A 23230-nucleotide genomic window follows, 5' to 3' on the forward strand; every position below is an offset into this window, starting at 1 on the left:
CTGCCAATAAATACAATGACTTTCTTTCTTCTGTTTATGATTGTAATAGATGTTGGACACGTTGATTCCAAGTATGTTATACAGAAACGCAGTGATTTTTTACAAAAGGCAAAACTATATGTTCGAAGAATTGTGGAGAGGAGGGTACGTGATGTATTTTAATTAGGTTATAAAGAGTGACTATAACAACAAAAACAATATATTATTTATAAAATTATTTAATTGAATAGATAAAAAATCTACTCACCAAGTGGCAGCAGAACATACACATAAAAGACTGTTACGATTGGCAAGCTTTCGGCGCCAGTGGCTCCTCCAGACAGAAGCATTGAAGGGGAAGAAAGAAGGGTAAAGGAAAAGGCCTGGAGAGTTCCAGGAAAAGGTGTAGATTTTGGGAAAGTCACCCAGAACTGCGGATCAGGCGAAAAATAGAAACGACACATGTCATATACCAGCTATTATATAAACACTGTTCAGCTTTCTACATCTGCATGACTACCACCAAATTATTAGTTACGATAAATGGGCATAGGCATAGTGTATATACTGGAAACTCACAATATCCTGTTGCAGGGCATGCTCTACAACATGGCATACGTGACCTCGACACTTGTTTCACCACACATGCCACCTGGATTCTTCCGCCAGACACCAGTTTCTCAGAACTCCGCAGGTGGGAACTAGCACTACAACGTGTCCTTGGTTCTCACCACCCACCTCGCTTTAATTTACGTTAATTTCTGCTGTCTCAGCCTTTCTTCACTGTAATTACTCTTTGCTTCACTCCGTTTTAGCTTTCTACATCTTTCATTGTCTTTCCCGTCTATTTTCACTACCCCCTCCCGCAGCTGTTGTATACAATACGCTTAGCTTCTCACTCTTATTAACTCATGTACAGTTTTAGTAGTAATCTCTGTCTTGCATATTACCCTGTCTTCCACCTTTAAGCTCTCAGGTTTCCGAATCTTGCCCGATGCAGTCCCCAACAATTAGTCTTTCCTTCTCATCCTGTACGGTAAGTCACCCATGACCCACGGTTCTGGGTAACTTTCCCAAAATCTACCCCTTTTCTTAGACCTCTCCAGTCCTTTTCCTTCACCCTTCTTGTTTCCCCTGCAACCCTTCAGCCAGAAGAAGGAGTCACTGGCTCCAAACGCTTGCCTATCACAACAGTCTTTTATGTGTGTATTCTGCCACTGCTTGGTGAGTAGATTTTTTATCTATCCAATTAAATAATTTTATAAAGAGTATCTGTGTGTGATGTTTTTATTGGTATACAACTTGTTATAAACAAAACTTATTTTTACCATTTAATATGTTTCCAGATATTTACCAGTGGTAAAGATGAAATTGGGTTGATTGTACTTGGTTCTGACAAGACACAGACTCTACTTGATTACCCAAATGTGAGTGTGGAATTTCCTCTTGCACTGCCTACATGGCAGATGATACCCTTTGTGGAGAAATCTTTACATGAAAGAGAAATAAAAACAGATTGGATAGATGGTGTTGTTGTTGGCATGCAAGTCTTGAAAGATGAGCTAGAGTAAGTATTTAAAGCTGTCTGTTTCATGACATTCCTGGAACATGTTCCAGAATGTGTGTTACACAAATCACAGCGACATAGTTGTGACTTTATAAATTTGAATCAGTATGTTTTTGTAATGAAAAGGAAACAGAAGGCACAATACCTGCAGAAATAGGAAATTTTTTTGTGTGATTTTACTGTATGAATGTTTTTTACAGTTTTTCAGCTCAATAATTAAGGAGGTATTGATACAAGGCTTTGCCAAAAATCAATCTGTCACCTACAATTCCAGCCCTGTCACTGGCATTCCCTATCCCCACAACATGACTGGGCCACCATGAAAGCAGCCACATCATTGTCAAATTCACTGAAACTACTGCATAGCAATTTACTTGAGTATGGCTGCTGTTGTGGTCTTCAGTTTGGTTTAAGCACTGCATCAATACCTTCTCTTCATAGCACTCGGAGGTCGCGATCTGCGACTGTTTTTACAAATGGCAAGAGAACTTTTCCTCTAGTTGCTTGTTTTTCAGTGAAAGATGCAAATATTTTAGAATGTAGTGCCTTATGTATATCTGTTAGAATAGCCACAAGGTCTGAAAGTTATTTTCAAATGATTGAGCTCTTCTACAGAGTATTGAAATTCACAGATTCTTCCAACCTGGTACACCAATGTCTTACATACTCCTCTTCCTCCATGGATTGTTTCCAGCATTTGGAGATGAAACATTAGGCAGCAAAACGTGCCTTATAACCAAAATCTAATGAACATATAATTAAATTAACCAAAGATGTAATGTTGCACTCTCAGGTAAGACTGATCTTGAATGCAAAAACCTAAGTGGAAATTAAATGTACGCTGCAACATTCATCACACTTTTTGTTATTGAAATTATTCACAGTGCCATAGGGAGAACTGAGTTTATGTGTTTTGTAGAGTCAGATACACGCTGTGGTGCAGGGTGCTGTCCGTTATTCTCCTGACTATGATGTGCAGGAATGGTAGTCTTCCTTCTTCTTTGGTCTCCATAGTGAATTTGATTTTGTGGCGTGTGGAGTTCAGATGTACAAAGAAGTCAAGAAGTTTGTCTCTTCCATGAGGCCAGATGACAAGTGTGTTATCCACATAACAGAAGAAGAAGAAGAGGAAGAAGAAGAAGGATTTCCATTTGGATGACATCAGGGCCTCTTCCTCGAAGTGCACCGTAAATATATTCACAATCTCTGGTCAGAGTGGGCTGCCTATTGTGACTCCATCTGTTTGCGGGAGGGGGGTGTGCCACGAGTCAGTGAAGTGGGAAAGCTGACCAAGTAATATGTGTGACGTGTCATACCTCGACCGATATTGAGAACAGAATAAAAAATTCAGAGGCATTACTTTTCAGCACTCCCATGCATATTCTGTATGCAAGATAAGCTTATGGAGCAGGTTTCTCATTCAGAAATTCTATTTCGGTGTTGATTGTTTACATGAAGACCGTGTTAAGCATAATGGAAGAAGGAGAAATGTTTATCAGCATTCCAGATTTGGCAGTGGCAGGCTCATGGTCTGCTGAGACTCTGGTTTATTGTTTCACTATATTGCTGCTTGCATTGCTCAGAATCTCATTTTGTGCGAACATAGAATTGGTAGGTTCAGGAGGGCCATGCTAAATGCCTTGCAGGGCCTCAGTAGTGCCACCCAACTAGCACCTGAGAGGGCAGACAAGTGTTTGCTCATGCGTACGTGATCCTGCAGTGAAGTTGTGTACATTTAGTCAGGAAGTGGGCTTGTATACAGTGAGACAAGTATCCACACAGACAATGTGATGGCATCTGGAGCAGCACAGACTGTCAAGCCCTTAATGCAGCTCTAGAGAGAGGTGAACTGACAGCGGTGCAACTAACAACAATGCCAGACACAGGAATGGCACTGTGTCATCGTATCAGATGAGTCTCGGTTCTGTAACATCGTCACAATTGATGTACTTGTGTGTGGAGGCTCTGATGCCAACAGACCTGGCCAGATTGTACCTGTCATTCCCATGCGGGTCCAGCATGTGATGTGATGGTATGGGGTGCAACTGGATACATGTCACAACCTCTGGTTCACATAGCCAGTAATTTGGACAGCAGCCATTGCATTTGTGTTTTGTTAAGGCCTATCGCTGTGCCGTATTTTCAAGGGCTCCGTGATGTTATCTTTTAACGAGATAATGCAAGACTACACATCACCTGAGCTGTACTGAGCTACCTCGATACAGAGAGTGTTCCACTGTTGCCATATCCAGCATTTTCTTCAAATCTGTCACCTGTGGAGAACATCTGTTCACAGGATGCCAAGAGATGGGTATGCCACCAGTCGCCAGCCACCAGTCGCCAACCACTACAGTTGATGAACTCTGACATATGACATACAGTTGAGTAGCATGAATTAATGTACCCATGGCTGTAATCCAACCTCGATTTGATATCCAGTGTGATGAGAGCTGTTCTGCTGTTCCAGTTTCAATACTGAAATTCATATATTATTTTTATGCTATCCTTACCAGATTGGACTGTGGTGTCATACAGCATAAAATACCTTACAACATGTTGAATCAGTGATGAGAAGTGTAGAACAGCCAGCAGGGGAAAGATGTTGGCAATGCGACAGCTTTTATGTAGAACAGCAGTACAGTGTTTTACAGTGCATAATGCTTCCTCAGATTGAGAACAAAATGTGCGGTTTGCTGTCATCCAGTTTCACAAACATAGCCTTGAAAAATAATGTTGACATTACTGTGCATTTCACTCTGAGGCATATTGCACTCTGAGAATGTTCATCGAATTCAGTTACTTAGTATTATATTTCAGTAACAGTGACATAATAGCAAATTGGACTGTATGAGTTTTTATGGATTTTTTTTCCAGAGACACACTACCATTTCTTCAGATTTATTTAATTTGGGTATAAATCCTTTCCAGCATATATGCTGTACACAAAATGTTGAACATAAAATATAGCTATCTGCTGATTTAACATCTTGCTGAGTATACCAGTACAATGTTTTGTTGTAACAAATAGTTCAATGTATTTTACACACTTATAAACTTATTTATACAGTTATAGTAATTTATACCATTACATTAATATTGTACCTTAATGTTCTGGAAGATGATATTATAAGGAACCTCATACTTTTCCTGGATGATAGAGTTGTCTATAATGAATTATTGCCTGAAAAAGATCTGTACAAATTTGAGTCAGATCATAACATTTCAAATTGGTCCAAAGATGGGCAACTGAGTTTAAGTTTTCAGAAATGTAAATTGGAGCACATCACAAAACAAATAAAAGACAGTATTGTATGACTACATTATCAAATAATCACAGTTTTAATTGGTCAACTCACACAAATATCTGGATGAAATGAAATGGTGACATAGACTCACTTGTAGGCAAAGCAGAATGCAGACTTCAATTCGTTGGTAAGATACTGGAAAATGCAATCAGTCGATAGAAGACATTGCTTACAAAATACTTGTGTGGCCCATTCTAGAATATTGCTTAAGTATGACCCATAACAAATAAGGCTAATGGCAGACATTGAATGTATACAAAATAGTGTAGCATGATTGATCATAGATTTATTTGATGCATGGGAGAGCATCAAGAAGCTACTAAAAATTGGAAATGCCAGACAAGTGAAGATAGACGCCAAATATATGACAAAACCCAACTTATGAAATTTCAGGAACATGTATTAAGCGAGGTATTTAGGGATTATACAATAACCGCATATGTATCACTCCTATAGGGGCCATGAAGGCAAGATTAATTACAGCATGCACAGAAACATTTAAAGAATCATTCTTCCCACACTCCACATGAGCACTGAATGGGAAAAAACCATAATGTGTGGTACAACAATGTACTTTGTCGGACAAACCCACAGTGGTTTATACAGTGTGCATGGAGACATGGAATCAGTTGACAGTAGTGGTAATGGTTCATATTGATTCCCATTTCTCTGTTTCAGTAGGTGATCTTATGCCTCTAATTATTTTTTCATTGCTATCTTAACTTGCATTCTTCAATTCAGTTTATTAACCCTTCTTATCTCTTTGTATTAGGGCAAATGTACAGTTAACTTTTAAGGAATTTGTATTTTCAATTTATCAACTGGAGTTTTGTTTCATATGCAGCAGCAATGTTACAAATTATTTGTTTCAGTTTGTTTAGAATAATTTGCTGTTTCACAGGTGCCCTGAAAAAAATAAAAGATCGCGAAAGTGTCTTAATGACAACCGATGGCCTCATATTGACAAGACAGCTGGTTGCCTTACAGAGGGCAGGGCTTGACGGTCTGAACATCTGCTTAGACACCCTGCAGTCCCAATGCTACAACCAGATCACGAGGAGGAAAGGCTGGGAGCATGCCATGGCTGGCATAGATCTAGCCTTGCAACTTGAATACGACCCTGTGAAGGTATTACTAGTGCAGCTGTCATCGCATGCAGACTTTCATAAGCAAGAGATATAAATCTGTTGTTAAGAATATCAATACAAGAATCACCATTTTAAAGCAGTACGCCCTCACCCTCGACTCCATCCCCGCTCCCACCCTCACCCCTGTCTCCATACTGCAGCTGAAAGTGAAGGAAGGTATATTAAGACAGAAGAAGTAAATTTTAGCTGAAGATGCTAACAGTTTCGTAGTTTATACAACATAAAAAAGTATGCCTTGCAAGTTTACCAATTAAATATCTTATATTTTCCTCCCAAGAGAGTCTTATGAGACTCAAGATCTTTACAGTTTCTCTTTTTTTCTTTTGTGTCATTAGTTTAAAATAAGTTTCCTCTATTGTGGTGTTGTTTTGAAAAAAATACTCAATTGTTTGGAAAAATTATTCTTAATTCTGTAGTCACACTTTTGTTGTGTCTAAGTACTACTGGTTTCAGTAGCGAGTACCAGCATCAGTTCATCTTATTATCAAAAATTTCTTTGCAAAATAAAAGCTGACCACTGTGGCCGAGTGGTTCTAGGCACTTCAGTCCGGAACCATGCTGCTGCTACGGTCGCAGGTTCGAATCCTGCCTCAGGCAGGGATGTCCTTAGGTTAGTTAGGTTTAAGTACTTCTAAGTCTGGGGGACTGATGACCTCAGATGTTAAGTCCCATAGTGCTTAGAGCCATTTGAACCATTTTGCAAAATAAAAAGCTTCTGTACAACTGCAAACTAGACATACCATTTTCAGGGTGCAGTTCACATCTATTGAAAGCACAACAGTGACCTTTACTTTTAGTAGATAAGACACCTACTGGGGTAAGTGACTTGATGAATGCACACAAGAAGTTGTCATTTATTCCATATGTAGCTGCCATGCAGAATCATATTTTGTATTAGTTTGTCCTTACTCTTCCAAAAGGTTAAACCTTGTCTCTGCAGCCACAGCTTCCTCTCTTCAGCAGTTGTTTTCATCTCCATGTGTGAAGAAAATCCCATTCATTGATCATATTGTTTAAGTAGGATGTTCTCAGTCATCCCCTTGTTTTCTTACCTATGATCTTGCCTTCAGAAATGTTTTTTAAAAGATTATCATCTCCAGTTAAGTGTCCAGTGTATTTTGCTTTGCTCTGGCCTATAACTTTCAGTGGTTCCTTCTTCTCTCCTATTTCCTTTAATTTTTCTGTCAATGCAGCTAGTTCTTGTACTTCTCCTCCAGAACCACATTTCAGCAGGTTTGAGGTGAGCTTCCTTTGGCTTTTCTAATGTACAGATTTTGCATCTGTGTGTCAGAACACTCCACACAAAGGTCTTTACAAATATTTTCTTAATGTGGGAGCTGATATGTTTATTCAGTTGCAGCTTCTTCTTATTTTGGAAGGAACTCTTCACCTGTGCTATTCTTTTCTTGAATGCCTTGAAATATTGATTGTTTTCTTGCAAAATGCTACTGAGATAGTGAATTTCAGTTCCTTTCTTGAGTTGCTCATTGCCTGTTCTTGCGTCAGTCCTGCCTCCACCTCCTTTCTTGTCTGTAGCCATAACTTTTGTCTTCTTTGTCTTCATTTTTAGCTTTAGTTTTACCATTTCTTGATTTAAGGCCTGAAACATTTTATTTAGTTCCTACTCTGATTTACTATTGTGATGTCGTCAATCTGCAGTGTATATGCATGCAATTAAATTTCCATATCGACATCATGCTCCAAAAACCACCTAACTGTGTGTGACAGGGGGTACGTCTCATGCCACCAACTGACCCCCTCTGCCTTGTTCCACTTGTGAACAGTGTTTGGGAAGAATGACTGTCAGTACGCTTCTGTATTATCTCTAACTTCTCAAATTTTCTTCTCGTGATCATTTCGTGAATTGTATATGAGAGAAACTATTATGTTGTCAGACTCTTCTCGGAAACTACTCTATCGAAACATGGGTAGTAAATCTTTCCGTGATGCACAACTGCTCTCTTATGGCATCTACCACTGGAGTTGCTGAGCATCTCTGTAATGATCTCACAGTGACTAAATGATTCTGTGACAAAACACTCCGCACTTCATTGGATCTTCTTTCTCTCTTCTGTCAGTCGTACTGGGTAAGGACACAGGGGTAATTTACATTCACTTAAGATTCTTCCTGTGGATGTTAGTCTGGCATCTGCTTTTCTATTGCTGTTTTGTGTGATCATTCCACTTTAAGGTTGCTCTGAATAGTTACTTCTAGATATTTTATGGTAGATTCTGTTTCCAGCAATTTGTCATTAATAGTGTAGTTGTACAGTATTGGATTTCTTTTCCTGTGTGTGTGTGTGTGTGTGTGTGTGTGTGTGTGTGTGTGTGTGATATGTTACATTTATTTATGTGCAGGGTCAACTGCCAGAGCCTGCATCATTCACCAATCCTTTGCAGGTCATTGTGCAAATTGATACTGTCTTCTGTTGTTGACACTTTCTTATGGACAAGTGTAATACCTGTGAACAATATTAAGGAGCCTCTGACACTTTCTACTGGATCATTTATATACATTGTAAATGTAATGGCCCTATCACATTTCCTTGGAGTATTCCAGAAATTACCTTTTGATTCTTGTCATCTTTTCTTTGTTGTTGTTATTACTTCCTTGATGAACATATTAAGGAAGTAAGGTGATAGAAGGCACCCGTCTCTCACTGCCCTTCTGGTTTTCCTTCTTTCATATCCGGTTCAGTACTCTGACTTTTGTATATACTCAAAATTAATCATCTGTCCTTCCAGTTTGGACATTACTTTAAGGAATGATGATATAATGGTAATCTGTTTATTAAACAATATTTTAATGATACACTATGCTTTCTGATCATATAGTGGCTTGATGATGGAATTTGATACTGAAATTAGTAATCGTTAGACAAAATAAAAGTGAAGCTATAATAAAAGAAAGTAATATTTTGGATCATGTCAGCCGTTGTTCCAAACAACTGCACGTCAGGAATAGGTTCAAATGGCTCTGAGCACTATGCAACTTAACTTCTGAGGTCATCAGTCGCCTAGAACTTAGAACTAATTAAACCTAACTAACCTAAAGACATCACACACATCCATGCCCGAGGCAGGATTCGAACCTGCGAACGTAGCGGTCACTCGGTTCCAGACTGTAGCGCCCAGAACCGCATGGCCACTCCGGCTGCCTAGGAATAGGTACTAAATTATTTGTCCGCTGATGACCTCACAGCTTAGAACACTAAAAAACAAATGTTAATTGTTTGTTATGTGCCCTGGTAGAGTGTACAACTGTTTACAGTTCACAATTGGTTGTTGGAGCTTGGGCGTTACTCACATAGTGTATTTGGTGCACAGTGCAGAAAAAGGCAGTGTCCAGAAAAGTAAACAAATGTAAAGGCAAAAGTTTCATGACAGGATGTTGTGTCACCATACTTGGAAGACAATTATAGCCAAAGACAGAAATTTAAAGGAACTGGCTCATTTGAGCTGTGGAGACCTAGTCGAGGATTCTCAGTAGATAATTGTTAGCACAGTAGAATTTATAAAGAGACAATGTCAGTTCATGTGAGGGAAGGTTGATTGGTAAGTACCTATCAGCTTTCTCATAAAACTCACAATTTGAAGAATACACATCAAGGAAAAGGTAGAAGTCCAACAGTGTCAAATCTAGACAATAATATCGATCATCCAACAGTTTTGCAAAATCCCCAGTTGTACTTACTTTACTTACTTACTTACTAACTTACTCAGATTTGCTGTGTACCATACAAGGAACTGGTTTCCACTAGTTCACTCGATCAGCTGCCAAGTTCTCACCTTCCTCCAAGTTTGTGTCCATGCATTGAAGATTCATTGCAAAAGTTCCAGGTGTTAAAAGGTCTTCCTGTACATCTGTATCAGTCCATTGATTTCCACAACAGTGTTGATTTTGGGATTCTTCCACCTTACATGTGTAGAACATAACCTGCAATCTTCAGTCTTCTTTCAACAATAATTTTGTGCAGGCTGTGTAGACCTCGTATTCTCAGCACTACATCGTTTGTAACTTGGTCGGGTTAACATCTTCAGAATTCATCTCTAGCATTGTCGGTGAAAAATATGGAGACTGTGTGCTGATTTTAATGACATTTTCCAAGTCTCACAAATATAAACAATAAAGGAGTACAGGCAAAGCTTTGTTGACATATTACAGACCTAATTGCCATATGGACTGATTTTCCAGTTCTGCTGGTGATTTCTGCATCTGTGACCTCATTATTACATATAATGCTACCGAGATATGGCAATCTGTCAACATCTTGTAGTATCTTCTATTGCACTGTAATCGGGGAAGAGACGAGTAATTTCCACTTACTTTGCACATTCTGTTTGCCTTATCTCTATTAATTTTCAGCCGTACACAATAGGGCATTTAATGAGAAAGCAGATAAAAATTAACTTGATGCCTTCCAAGGTGACGGTCTCTACTAAGTCTCTACTCCTTCAAGTCTGACTATGTAAGTGTAGACCAGAGATGGTTTAAATTCAGAGAAATAGTATCGACATCAATTAAGAGATATATACCAAATAAATTGAATGGATACCAAATAAATTAAAAGGGTGGTGCACAAAATATGTCAAAACTCAGCTGTAGAAGCAATGAAAAAAAGCATGTCAAAATTTAAAAGAATGCAAAATCTCCAAGATTAGCGATGTTTTACTGAAGCTCGAAAGTTAGGGTGGGTTTCAGTGGAAGATGTGTTTAATAATTCCCATAGTGAAACTTCGTTTTGAAATCTGGAAGAAAATCCAAAGAGGTTCTGGTTGAATGTATAGTACACCAATGGCAAGACACAACCAATACCTTCACTGCGCAATAGCTGTGGTAATGTTACTGATGACAGTGCTACTAAAGCAGAGTTACTAAACACGGATTTCTGAAATTTCTTCACCAAAGACAACAAAGTAAATATTGCAGTATTCAAATCAAGAACAACTGCAACTGTGAGTAACTTAGTAGTAGCTCTCCTCAGTGTCATAAACCATTTATGTTTCTTTCAGAGAATGTTGATACAATAGCTCCATTAGAAATCATATATAGCCGCTCATTTGATAAAGATCCATACCTAGAGACTGAAAAGTTGCTCAGGTCACACCAATGCTCAAGAAAGAAAACAGGAGTAATCTACTAAATAACAGACTCATATCACTAAAGTTGATTTGCATTAGGATTTTGGAACATATATTGTGTTTGAATATTTTGAATTATCTCAAAGGTAATGATTCATTGATAAATAGCTAAGATAGATTCAGAAATATCGACCTTTTAAAACACAGCTAGCTCTTTAGTCACACAAAGTAATAAGTGCTGTCGACTGGGGATCTCAAATTGATTCCATATTTGTAGATTTCCAGAAGACTTTTTGAAACAGTTCCTCACAAGCATTTTCTAATCATATTGTGTGCCTATGGAGTATTGTCTGAGTTGTACAACTGGATGTGTGGTTTCCTGTCAGAAAGGTCACAGTTCATAGCTATTGATGGAAAATCATCAAGTAAAACAGAAGTGATATCTGACATTCCTCAAGGAAGTGTTATAGACCACCTGCTGTTGCCGATCTACATTAACAATTTAAGAGAGAATCTGAGCAGTCCTCTTAGATGATGCTATCATTTACAGTCTCGCAAATCATTTACTGTCTTGTAAAGTGATCAGATGATCAAAATGAACTGCAAAATGATTTAGGCTACCTATCCATATGATGCAAAAAGTGGTAACTGACCTTAAATAATAAAAATTTTTATGTCATCTGCACGAGTAGTAAAAGGCATCTACTAAATTTTGTTTACATGATAATTCACACAGATCTAAAGGCTGTGAAGTCTACTGAATACTTAGGAATTACATTTACAAATAACTTAAATTGGAATGCTCGCATAGATAATGCGGTGGCAAAGCAAACAAAAGACTGTGATTTAATAGTAAAACATTTAGAAGATTAGGATTACTAAAGAGACTATCTACAACTATACTTGTCTGTCCTCTTTTGGAGTATTCTGCATGGTGTGGGATCCTTACCAGATAGGACTGACAGAGGACATCATTTAAAAGTTCAAAGAAAGGCAGCTCATTTTGTATTATTGGGAAACAGGAAAGTGCATGCCACAGATATCACATGTGAATTGGGGTGGCAGTCATTAAAGCAAAAGCATTTTGCTGGAGCAGGTTCTTAAAATTTCAATCATCAACTTTCTCCTCCGAATGTGAAAATATTTTGTTAGAGCCCTCTTACATAGGGAGAAATGATCATTGTAATGAAATAAGAGAAATCAGAGCTTGTACGGAAATATTGAAGTGTTTGTTTTTCCTCAAATGCTGTAGGGGAGTGGAATGGTAGATAAATAGGTTGAGGGTGGTTCTCTGAACCCTCTGCCAGCATTCAATTGTGAATTACAGACTAGTCATGCAGATATAGATAATGTAGATAGGCTTTCAATATTGTGCACCGATTCTCTAATTTTATACATTGCTCAAATACTTTCGTGGCGCTTTGGAGTGACCCCTTTAAAATAAAAATTTACCAGTCTTCTTAATATGTATTTTGGTAATGAGGTTGATAAGAAGTTACAACAATACTTTCTTATTACTCCCCAGTTTTGGGTTTTATTAATGAACAAAATCGCCGCAGTGTTCCATAACAATTACGGGTTGAAGTTTCCTGCTGATGGAACCAATATGATTTTCTGTGTTTCTGAGCATACAGGTTGTGTACGCTGTTTGGAGTCTGGTGTATGCTGAATCAAATGTTTTTATTGTTGTGATCTTCCATCTGAAGATTGGTTTCATGGAGTTGCCCATGCTAGCCTATCCTGTGTGACCCTCTTCACCTCTGCGTAACTACTACAGCGTACAATAACTTGAACTTGCTTACTGCAGTCAGTTTTTGGTCTCCTACAGTTGTTACCCCCATTATATTCACAGATGACCACATATTGTGGAAATTGCATATTGTAATGTAGGATGCAATAATAACGTACGGAAAGTTTCTGTTGAAAATTACGAATTATTTAGGAATAAAGCAGATGGCTCACCAAAAGGCAGAAGCACTGTCTCATTGATAGGCACACAAACAAAAGGTTTGTAGAATGAGATTTTCACTGTGCAGTGGAGTGTGCACTGATATGAAACTTCGTGGCAGATTAAAAGTGTGTGCCGGACTAAGAGTCAAACTTGGGACCTTTGCCTTTTGTGGGCAAGTGCTCTACCATCTGAGCTATCCATGCATGACTCACGACCCGTACTCACAGCTTTACTTCCACCAGTACCTCGTCTTCTACCTTCCAAGCTAAAAGGTACGTTGCTTGGCGAGCTTCCAGAATGCACTTTCTTTTTCTAGCTGTAGGGAAAACATGCGCGCGTGTGCACACACACACACACACACACACACACACACACACACACACACACACACACTCACTCACATGCACATGCATGTCTCCTTATGTTGTGGTCGCTCAACTGCCAGCTCTTTACTGGCCCATGGTGAGTGTTCTGGAGTGAGGTGGGGCTTTAGAGTGGGGTAGGATGGGGTGGGTTGAGGCAATGTGAGGGATGGAGAGAGATGGGAGGGGTTTGGAGGGCAGCATTTAGTGGCTCGTGGGAGAGTGGGGAGCCATCTGTGGGCTAGCTAGGGGTGCAGGTAGAGGGGTCAGGCGACAGACAGCTGGGCACTCATAGACTAGGGTGTGACGTGAGATAACAGCACAAAACTAGCTGATTGGGAAGGGGGAAGAGGGGGGGGGGAGGGGTGGGGCAGGGGCGTGTGTGTGTGTGGTGGGGGGGGGGGTGCAGGGGGGCTGGTAGTTAACTTGGATTTAGGCCAGGAAGCAAAGGATGTGCTGTAAGTATGGCTACGAAAGTTGAGTATTCTTAAATAAGATCAGCTGGTGGCAATGTATTGGAAAGTAACTGGCACACAAAGTGCAATTTTGGCTCCTTTTTCTTTGTGAATTTTAAATAGTCTGCAGAGCAAATTGAATTAGGAGGATCAGGCATTTGTGTGGGTCTAGGAAAGTAAATTGTAGAGCCAGATAAAAGGCGCGCAAGACAGGAGGGGTACTACTGCTCATCACTGCTGTATCGTGCTACTAGTACATGTCAGTGTGAGTGCACCGAGAGTGGTGTTGCCGTAAATGCGTCTTTAAATTGGTCACCCACTGATCATTGCAGGCTGGCTGCTGGATTCTGTCTCTGGGAGCCAAGCGTGTGGCGCGGTCGCTGCCATGCCATCTGCTGGTGACTCGCACATATATTAGTGTGGAACAGTGCTGACTGATTCTCTGTGTGATTCTAGTTTGTAATGTGCACATCAGTGTTCTGTGCCTTGTTGAGTCCTTAGAGGCATATTGTTGGGAGGTTATTATTAAAGCCATATTTGTGCGACTTGGATCACACTTCAGTATTACTTGGTTATTACATCACCACAAACATATGGACCGGGAATGTACATGCTTTGACAGTTTGCTACGTCTCTCTCTTCTAGGACTGACATGGTAGCTGCCTTGCATTTCTTAATGACTCTGACCTTGTCAACCACAAACCGAATCTTAGTACAGTCATGATTTCCCTGAAGAGATTACATGACAGCAGAGACTTGTAAAATTGTGTTACCCATTTCTCTAGCCAGTGAAGATTCATTCTGTACCTTCAGATACAGTGTCATGTAGGAGTAGAACAGCAAGAAATACGTAGCTCCTCTAACCGTAATGACAGTTTATCACCTCCCAACACTACATGTGCCAATGTTTCAGTGCATTTTTGAATATGTTTGTTAACAGATTCATCAACACAACAAAAATTTACGATCTCAGTAGCATCTTATTTCTTAACTCATACTTTACTATTCATCAGAATCTTCATCGCTGCTCTTTGATTTGTCAGAGCTCCCTGCCATACTTTGTTTTATTTCATAGTCAGAATTAGGTGAAATACCACCTACCGTATTTACTCAAATCTAAGCTGCACTCAAACCTGAAAAATGAGACTCGAAATAAAGAAAGGAAAAAAAAAAATTTCCCGAATCTAAGCCGCACCTGAAATTTGAGACTCGAAGTTCAAGGGGAGAGAAAAGTTTTAGGCTGCACCTCCAAATCGAAACAAAGTCGGTCCATTGTAATATGAGACACAATTTAGGTCGAATGAATGACGATACAGCTACAGTAGTTTGGTTCGAGTCGTAAGCTTAGCACTTAAGCTTTACCAGGTAGCCTTTGCTATGCGTCAGGCCCTCCGTCCGTATTTATACTGGTACCCTTCCTTTTTCACGTGCTTCGTCTGGTTTGAATCAATTGCTTATTTTGCTTTGATCTGATAAGTGCCGTTTTCCTTGTTATAGGCGTTTATGTCACTCTAAGCTGAAAATACATTACTGTACTGTGTCATGCATTGTTTGTCGCATTCTGATAGTGCGTGTTTGCGGCCTGTCGTCGCTCGCGGCATGGCTTGCTTTTATGCACGCTACCACCGCCTACAATTAAAAAAAAAAAAAAAAAAAAAAAAAAAAAAAAAAAAAAAAAAGAGAGAGAAATCATCTCATTAGCGAAACAATGGCAAGAGACTATTTGTTGTTACTTACACTGCTGCTTTCTTTGATAATGATCAACAAGAACCAAATAATAGACTGCGTATGATAGAACATGTTCTGAACGAGAGTTAGGCGAAAATTTTTCTCCGTTTGAAAATCTTTGCGGCCGCTTCTTTAGTACATCAAATTCTGCACAGAAATTAGAGTCATCTTAGATTTAAAAATCTAGTCAGTTGCCGTGCTTCAGTTCTGACTGTATCACTATTACGCATAAGAATAATACGAATATAAACATGACACGATACGTATATTCTTCCACATTTGCTGTTGTCTCACTCTAGTTTCGTAGTTTATTAGGCAGACAGGATTTAAATAAGATAGCAGCAAACACGAAAGACTACGTGGCAACATGTTTATATTCGTATTACTCTTATGATGAAGAGAATACTGCATGTGATTCACATTTCATCAGGTTCCTATAAGCAACCATCTCTTCTCACAGGTAGGAAAAAATTCAGAACGTAGAGTTGGCCATATTGACAAACATCCGAAACAGTCTTGCCAGTCGGATTTTCGTAATGCATTGAAGTTCTGCTACATTCGAAGATGAACAATATGGAATTTATATTTACTTCGTTGGATAATGTATGAAAATCGTCTTCCACCTTTTTTTTAAATTTATTTACTGACGCAGAGGTTTTGGCGCAAGTATTTATCTTTGTGCCTACGAAGCATGCCTGTGTAGCGCTACATATATTGGACGGCAAAAGTTAGTTGTGGCAGCACCTACCGACATTTTTCAGAACTTCAACTTGCTTTGCACTCGATTCTAAGCCGCAGGCGGTTTTTTGGATTACAAAAACCAGAAAAAATGCGGCTTACATTTGAGTAAATACGGTACATCCTCTCCTTTGGATTCAACTTCTTAAGAATTATCTGTCAAGTCAACACCTGCTAATCTGTGAGACCGAAATGATGAGCCATACTACTCTATTTCACTGTGCCTGTTTGTTTCATTTGTATAACATTTTATTCCATCATAGATGCTGCACTTACAGTTTCATATATGCATTGCAGCAGCAGACACAATAAAAGTAGCAATCAGCAGTGCTTAGTTTGTGAATGGGTAAAAAATATGCCGTCGTCCCAGTTCCACATATCCCCAAAATTTGATTCTGCCAAATTCTGTACTCTCTGAAATCGAATGTTTGATCCAAAGATGAAAGTGAACAAGTTTGATGCAGTATTGCTAATATTGTTTATTACTCATCTTGCTGGATGAAGTGCATACTGTGTCCTTTCTGAAAGGTTTGCAGAAGTAATGCACATACCAGTTTTCTAAAAACTTACATTGAGATTGTGCTCTCCTTCCTCTTGTACAAATTAGTAGAACCCTTTGGATTACTCCACAATATGCCTCTTGGCAAGGTGGTAACGACAGTATTATGAAAAGGATAGATTGGCACTCACTGTATAGTGTAGATGTTGTGTTGCAGGCAGGGGGAAAAAAAAAAAAAAAAATACACCACCCATTAAACACGTAAGCTTTTGGTGCAAACCTCCCCCCCCCCTTCCCACACACACACGCACACACACACACACACACACACACACACACACACACACACACACACATGCGCGCAAATGCAGATCACACATACATGACCACGGTCTCTGGCTGCTAGGGCCAGACTGGGAGCAACTGCGCATCATGGGAGAAACAACAGTCATATGTGTGTGTGTGTGTGTGTGTGTGTGTGTGTGTGTTTTGTCCACTTACGAAGAAGACTTTCTGATCGAATGCTTACGTGTTTAGTAGTCTTTTTGTTGTGCTTGTCTGTGACCTAACATTTCCTGTGTACAGTGAATAGCAATGTATCTTTTTTATAATATGGTCATTATTCCAGCCTAGATTTTCTATTGTTTGTTTCCTTTTAAGACCTTATAGAGACAGTTACTGACAATTTCTTTTTTCTTATTGGAGAAAAGTAAAACCATATGGGGGCAGACGTAGATTGTGAATGAATATGGAATAGAGTATTTTTATTCTCCCTGTATGCAGTGTCAATAACGTCACCTCACACACTTCATTTCTGGCAGCACCTCCTCCTCAACACATGACTGTCCCCCACCACCTCACCATAGTCTTCAAGTTACATCCTATAGCACTTCTGGGTGGACAAATAGATGAAGGATGTAGTTTAAAACAGTATAACTAAACTTAAAAGCCGAACTGCCCTTTTATAGAGACTGCCATCATTATTTAAACATACTAAACAACATCAAAACAGTCAAAAGAAATTGTTTTTCAAAAGAGCAGAAAATTGTAGTGAAATTCATGAAAGGATTGCTTTAAATTGTTATATCTTAAATCTGTCAGCATTTCCCAAGATTTTCTGGCTTAATTAAGACTAGGTCATGCCACCACAGTGGTCAAACAGTGGACTTGCCTTCGAGAGGACAACGGACCCGAGCCCCATCGGGCCACCAAAATTTGGGTTTTCCTTGATTTCCCTAAATGATTTAAGACAAATTCTGGGATGGTTCCTTTGAAAAAGATGACATTCAGCTGAGGAAGCTACACAGTGCTGGTGGAAGCACGAGTATTTCAGAGCACACCATCCATTGCACATTGTTAAACATAGGGCTCTGCTGCAGACAACCCCTGTATGTTCCCATGTTGACAACACAGTTGAATTACAATTTCTGTGGCTCAGGAGCATTGAGATTGGGCAGTGAATCAATAGAAATGTGTCATCTGGTTGAATCATTCGAGTTTCGCATTACACCTGCGTGACGGTTTTGTGCACATACACTGTCAACAGAGTGAATTGGTGCTTGAAAGGTGCACTTTGCTACAGACTTAGGCCAGTGGGAGCAATATTATGCTATGGAGGACATTCACCTGGTCTTCTATGGGTCCTGTGGTAGTAACTGAAGGCTCCATAACAGCTTTGTTCTGTGTGAACATTATTGTGCACTGTCCGCACCCTGTCCCTAATGAAGGTGACATGTTTCAACAATATGACTTTCAGTGTCACGAGGCCAGAATCAAATTCACCCCTTCTGAATCTGATGGAATACATCTGCAATGCTATCAGATACCAGTTCTGCACCCAGAAACCACTGATCTGCAATTTATGGGAATTACATGACCTGTGCTTAGACATGCGGTGCTGCATGATGCTGGGAACATACCTCACATAATGCTGGGAACATACCTGAAATTTGTTGAACTTGTCCCACACAAAATCACTGCTGTATTGTGTTCCAACAGTGGACAAACACATTATCAAACAGGAGGTCATAGTGTTTTGTCTCATCAGTTTATATATTCAATGCTTGAATGAAAGGTGTGCTCTTTTCCTTTTTTCTGCCATTGCGTGTATGTGTAAAGCAGGATGTTCTACCATTTGGGCTTGTTTATATGATGGCTGTCAGTATTACCACCTGCACAGATACTAAATGCTCCTTTTGTGAAGACCTTTTATCTTGAGAACACTTTCAACTTTGTCTCACAAATGGCAGCACAGTTTCATGTAATAGTTAAAATAATACCTTCAGCAAAAGATGTGTGCGTTGGAGTGGGGAAAAAGATTGGAGATGTATGTAGTTTAATTTTCATAAATTGTTAAGAAGGTTAACAGCTTGGCATGCTAAGATAAATTCAGACATTCTCTAAAAAGAGAGAAAAAGATTAATTTAACAGAATCAGTGAGGTATACAAATATAACAACAGACTTGTAGAACCATTATTTTGTAGGTTAGATTAGATTAGATTCAGCTTTTGTTCCAAGACCCAAAACATGAGACGATTCTCATGGGTGAGTAACATGCCAGAAAGTATAACATAAAAAATGTAAAACATTTGAATACCCTGATCATTTGTCAGGAGATTGTCAAACTAGGTGAATACAATACAAACTGGAACAGCTAATATTTTCAGAATTGATACGCTGTCAGACTGAAACATCGTTATGCACTATTAATAAATTTATCAAACAAAAAGTACATAATCTTGACTGTTATGGCAAAGTGCTCTCAGAACTGAAATCTAACAGACATTCTTATTTAAGCTGGCCTAACAGCCACTGTTAAGATATTCATCTATTGAGTAGGATGAGTTACCTATCAAAAAGTCTTTCAAACTCTGTTTAAACCATGCTTTATCTGATACCAAGTTTTTAATGGTGTCTTTCTTCCACAGATAAATTGTGTTGTAATGCGAGGTTTTAATGAAAATGAAGTGTGCAGTTTTGTGGAGTTAACAAAAGAGAAAAATGTTGATGTAAGATTTATCGAGTACATGCCTTTCAGCGGCAACAAATGGAATGATGGGAAGATGGTCTCATTTTGTGAAATGCTCCAAATAATTAGAAAGCAGTGGCCTAATTTTGATCCTCTTCCCAATGGGCCCAATGATACCTCAAAGGTACGTGCAGTATTACGTATGAACATACATTGAAAATAATTTAATGTTTATGACTTACTACCAATCACAAGAATACTTCACATCTGTTGGTGGTATGAGAGATGGACTGGTTTAGTTACATATTTCTCATCCCATTCAGTAAGTCTGTCCTGGCCTGGGTTTCTCTGCAGCTTTTCTGCAACTCTCCCCATTTCCTAAACCTTGACAATCCTTTTCTTTCTTCCCTTTTCCTTCCCCTTATTGTTTCTGCCAGAAGAAGAAGCCACTGGCTCCGAAAGCTTACACATTTCCATAACTTTAAGGGAAGTTAGAAGGGGAAAACATTCATTTTCACTTTTTCGGGTTTTTATCTGATTATAAAATTTGCCATTTTCCAAATAAAATGATATGTATATTACTTATAAACTTGCGTGAGAAGTATTTCATTTTATTTTCTAAAATATAATCTACACCAGTTGAAAATGTTAAAATTTTTACATGCATTACTTCAAGACCTAATAAAATCGGTAATTTTTTATATACAGGGTAGTCCATTGATCGTGACCGGGCCAAATATCTCACGAAATAAGTGTCAAACGAAAAAACTACAAAGAACGAAATTTGTCTAGCTCGAAGGGGGAAACCAGCTGGCGCAATGGTTGGCCTGCTATAAGGCGCTGCCATAGCTCAAACTGATATCAACTGTGTTTTTTAAAATAGGAACCCCATTTTTTGTTACATATTCGTGTAATACATAAAGAAATATGAATGTTTTAGTTGGACCACTTTTTTCAGTTTGTGATAGATGGCACTGTAATAGTCACAAACATATGTCTCATAATTTTAGACGAACAGTTGGTAACAGGTAGGTTTTTTAAATTAAAATACAGAACCTAGGTACATTTGAACAATTTATTTCGGTTGTTCCAATGTGATACATGTACCTTTGTGAACTTATCATTTCTGAGAACGCATGCTGTTACGGCGTGATTACCTGTGAATACCACATTAATGCAACAAATGCTCAAAATGATGTCTGTCAACCTCAATGCCTTTGGCAATACGTGTAATGACATTCCTCTCAACAGTGAGTAGTTTGCCTTCCGTAATGTTCGCACATGCATTGATAATGTACTGACGCATGTTGTCAGGCATTGTCGGTGGATCACGATAGCAAATATCCTTCAACTTTCCCCACAGAAAGAAATCCGGGGACGTCAGATCCGGTGAACGTGCGGGCCATGGTATGGTGCTTTGATGACCAATCCACCTGTCATGAAATGTGCTATTCAATACTGCTTCAACCGCACGCAAACTATGTGCTGGACATCCATCATGTTGGAAGTACATCGCCATTCTGTCATGCAGTGAAACATCTTGTAGTAACATTGGTAGAACATTACGCAGGAAATCAGCATACATTGCACCATTTAGATTGCCATGGATAAAATGGGGGCCAATTAACCTTCCTCCCTTAATGCCACACCATACATTAACTTGCCAAGGTCGCTGCTGTTCCACTTGTCGCTGCCGTCGTAGATTTTCCGTTGTCCAATAGTGCATATTATGGCGGTTTAGGTTACCGCTGTTGGTGAATGATGCTTCATCGCTAAATAGAACACATGCAAAAAATCTTTCATCGTCTCGTAATTTCTCTTGTGCCCAGTGGCAGAACTGTTCATGACATTCAAAGTCATTGGGATGCAATTCCTGGTGCATTGAAATATGGTACGGGTGCAATCAATGTTGATGTAGCATTCTCAACACCGACGTTTTTGAGATTCCCAATTCTCGTGCAATTTGTCTGCTACTGATGTGTGGATTAGCTGCCCCAGCAGCTGAAACACCTACTAGGGCATCATCATTTGTTGCAGGTCATGGTTGATGTTTCACATGTGACTGGACACTTCCTGTTTCCTTAAATAATGTAACTATCCGGCGAATGGTCCCGACACTTCAATGATGTTGTCCAGGATACCGAGCAGCATACATAGCACACGCCCCTTGGGCATTTTGATCACAATAGCCATACATCAACACGATACCGACCTTTTCCGCAATTGGTAAACGGTCCATTTTAACACGGGTAATGTATCACGAAGCAAATACCGTCCGCACTGGCGGAAAGTTATGTGATACTACATACTTATATGTTTGTGACTATTACAGCAGCTGGCCGAAGTGGCCGAGCGGTGCTAGGCGCTACAGTCTGGAAACGCATGACCGCTACGGTTGCAGGTTCGAATCCTGCCTTGGGCATGGATGTGTGTAATGTCCTTAGGTTAGTTGGGTTTAAGTAGTTTTAAGTTCTAGGAGACTGATGACCTCAGAAGTTAAGTCCCATAGTGCTCAGAGCCATTTGAACCATTTTTGACTATTACAGCTTCATCTATCCCAAAGTGAAAAAGTGGTCCAGCTAAAACATTCGCATTTCTTTACGTACTACATGAATATGTAATAAAAAATGGGGGCTCCTATTTTTAAAAAATGCAGTTGATATGAGTTTGACCTATGGCAGTGCCATTTAGCAGGCCAACCATAGCGCCATCTGGTTTCTCCCTTCAAGCTAGACGAATTTCGTTCTTTGTAGTTTTTTCATTTCATGCTTATTTCGTGAGATATTTGGCCCGGTCACTATCAATGGACTACCCTGTAGAAAGCTGTGGATTGCTGTGTTATAAAGGTTAAATTATGTGTTTCCATTGGTAGCACTGTCAAAAATAGTATCGTATCTTTTCATAGTATAAACATGCTTTGTATATCAAAGTGCTAACGTTTTTCCAAGGAGAAGTGATGAATAGACTGGTAAATCTCTCAAAAAGTATGACTCCAAAATGAAGTGTTTTTAAGAAATGTGGGTTTCATGGTAATAAATTTTTGAATAAAGAGAAACATTGTGTTCAGCATGTGGTGTGTGAAGTTGCAGACAATGAAATACTGGCAAACTCATGAGTATCTAGCGAAACACCCATTAGTGCTTCGAAGATAAAAATAAAACATAGTGATAACACAGTTATCTCAAAACAAAACTCATGTAAACGGTAGGTTAGGTTATATTCTGATACATTTACACATCCTAACAGGGGTGTTATGTGAATGTGTGTGCTGTATGTATGTGGAGGGCCAGTTAGTTTACATGAAGACATTGAGGTATCAAATGGACTAGCCAGGAAACTTACCATTAATTCTGCCATTTGTAAATACACTCATTCATTTTGGAATTCTGATAAGTGTAAAGATAATTATTTTGACATAAATGTTAGGTGGTTTTATGGATTGAGAGC

The 23230-nt window shown here is 39.2% G+C and overlaps 1 protein-coding gene across 1 annotated transcript in view; it reads left to right on the plus strand.

Moving 5' to 3' along the window:
* The first annotated feature begins 15 nt into the window (after window positions 1-15).
* LOC126484188 (molybdenum cofactor biosynthesis protein 1-like) overlaps window positions 16-23230 on the plus strand; it is a 69052-nt gene continuing 45837 nt past the window's right edge. The window contains exons 1-4 of the mRNA XM_050107601.1: window positions 16-144; window positions 1326-1546; window positions 5724-5979; window positions 19743-19967. Of these exons, the coding sequence (XP_049963558.1) occupies window positions 16-144; window positions 1326-1546; window positions 5724-5979; window positions 19743-19967 (831 nt within the window). The remainder of the gene's footprint in view (window positions 145-1325; window positions 1547-5723; window positions 5980-19742; window positions 19968-23230) is intronic.

The sequence above is a fragment of the Schistocerca serialis genome, chromosome 6 (assembly GCF_023864345.2).
Source record: "Schistocerca serialis cubense isolate TAMUIC-IGC-003099 chromosome 6, iqSchSeri2.2, whole genome shotgun sequence".
NCBI classification, from domain to species: Eukaryota; Metazoa; Arthropoda; class Insecta; order Orthoptera; family Acrididae; genus Schistocerca; species Schistocerca serialis.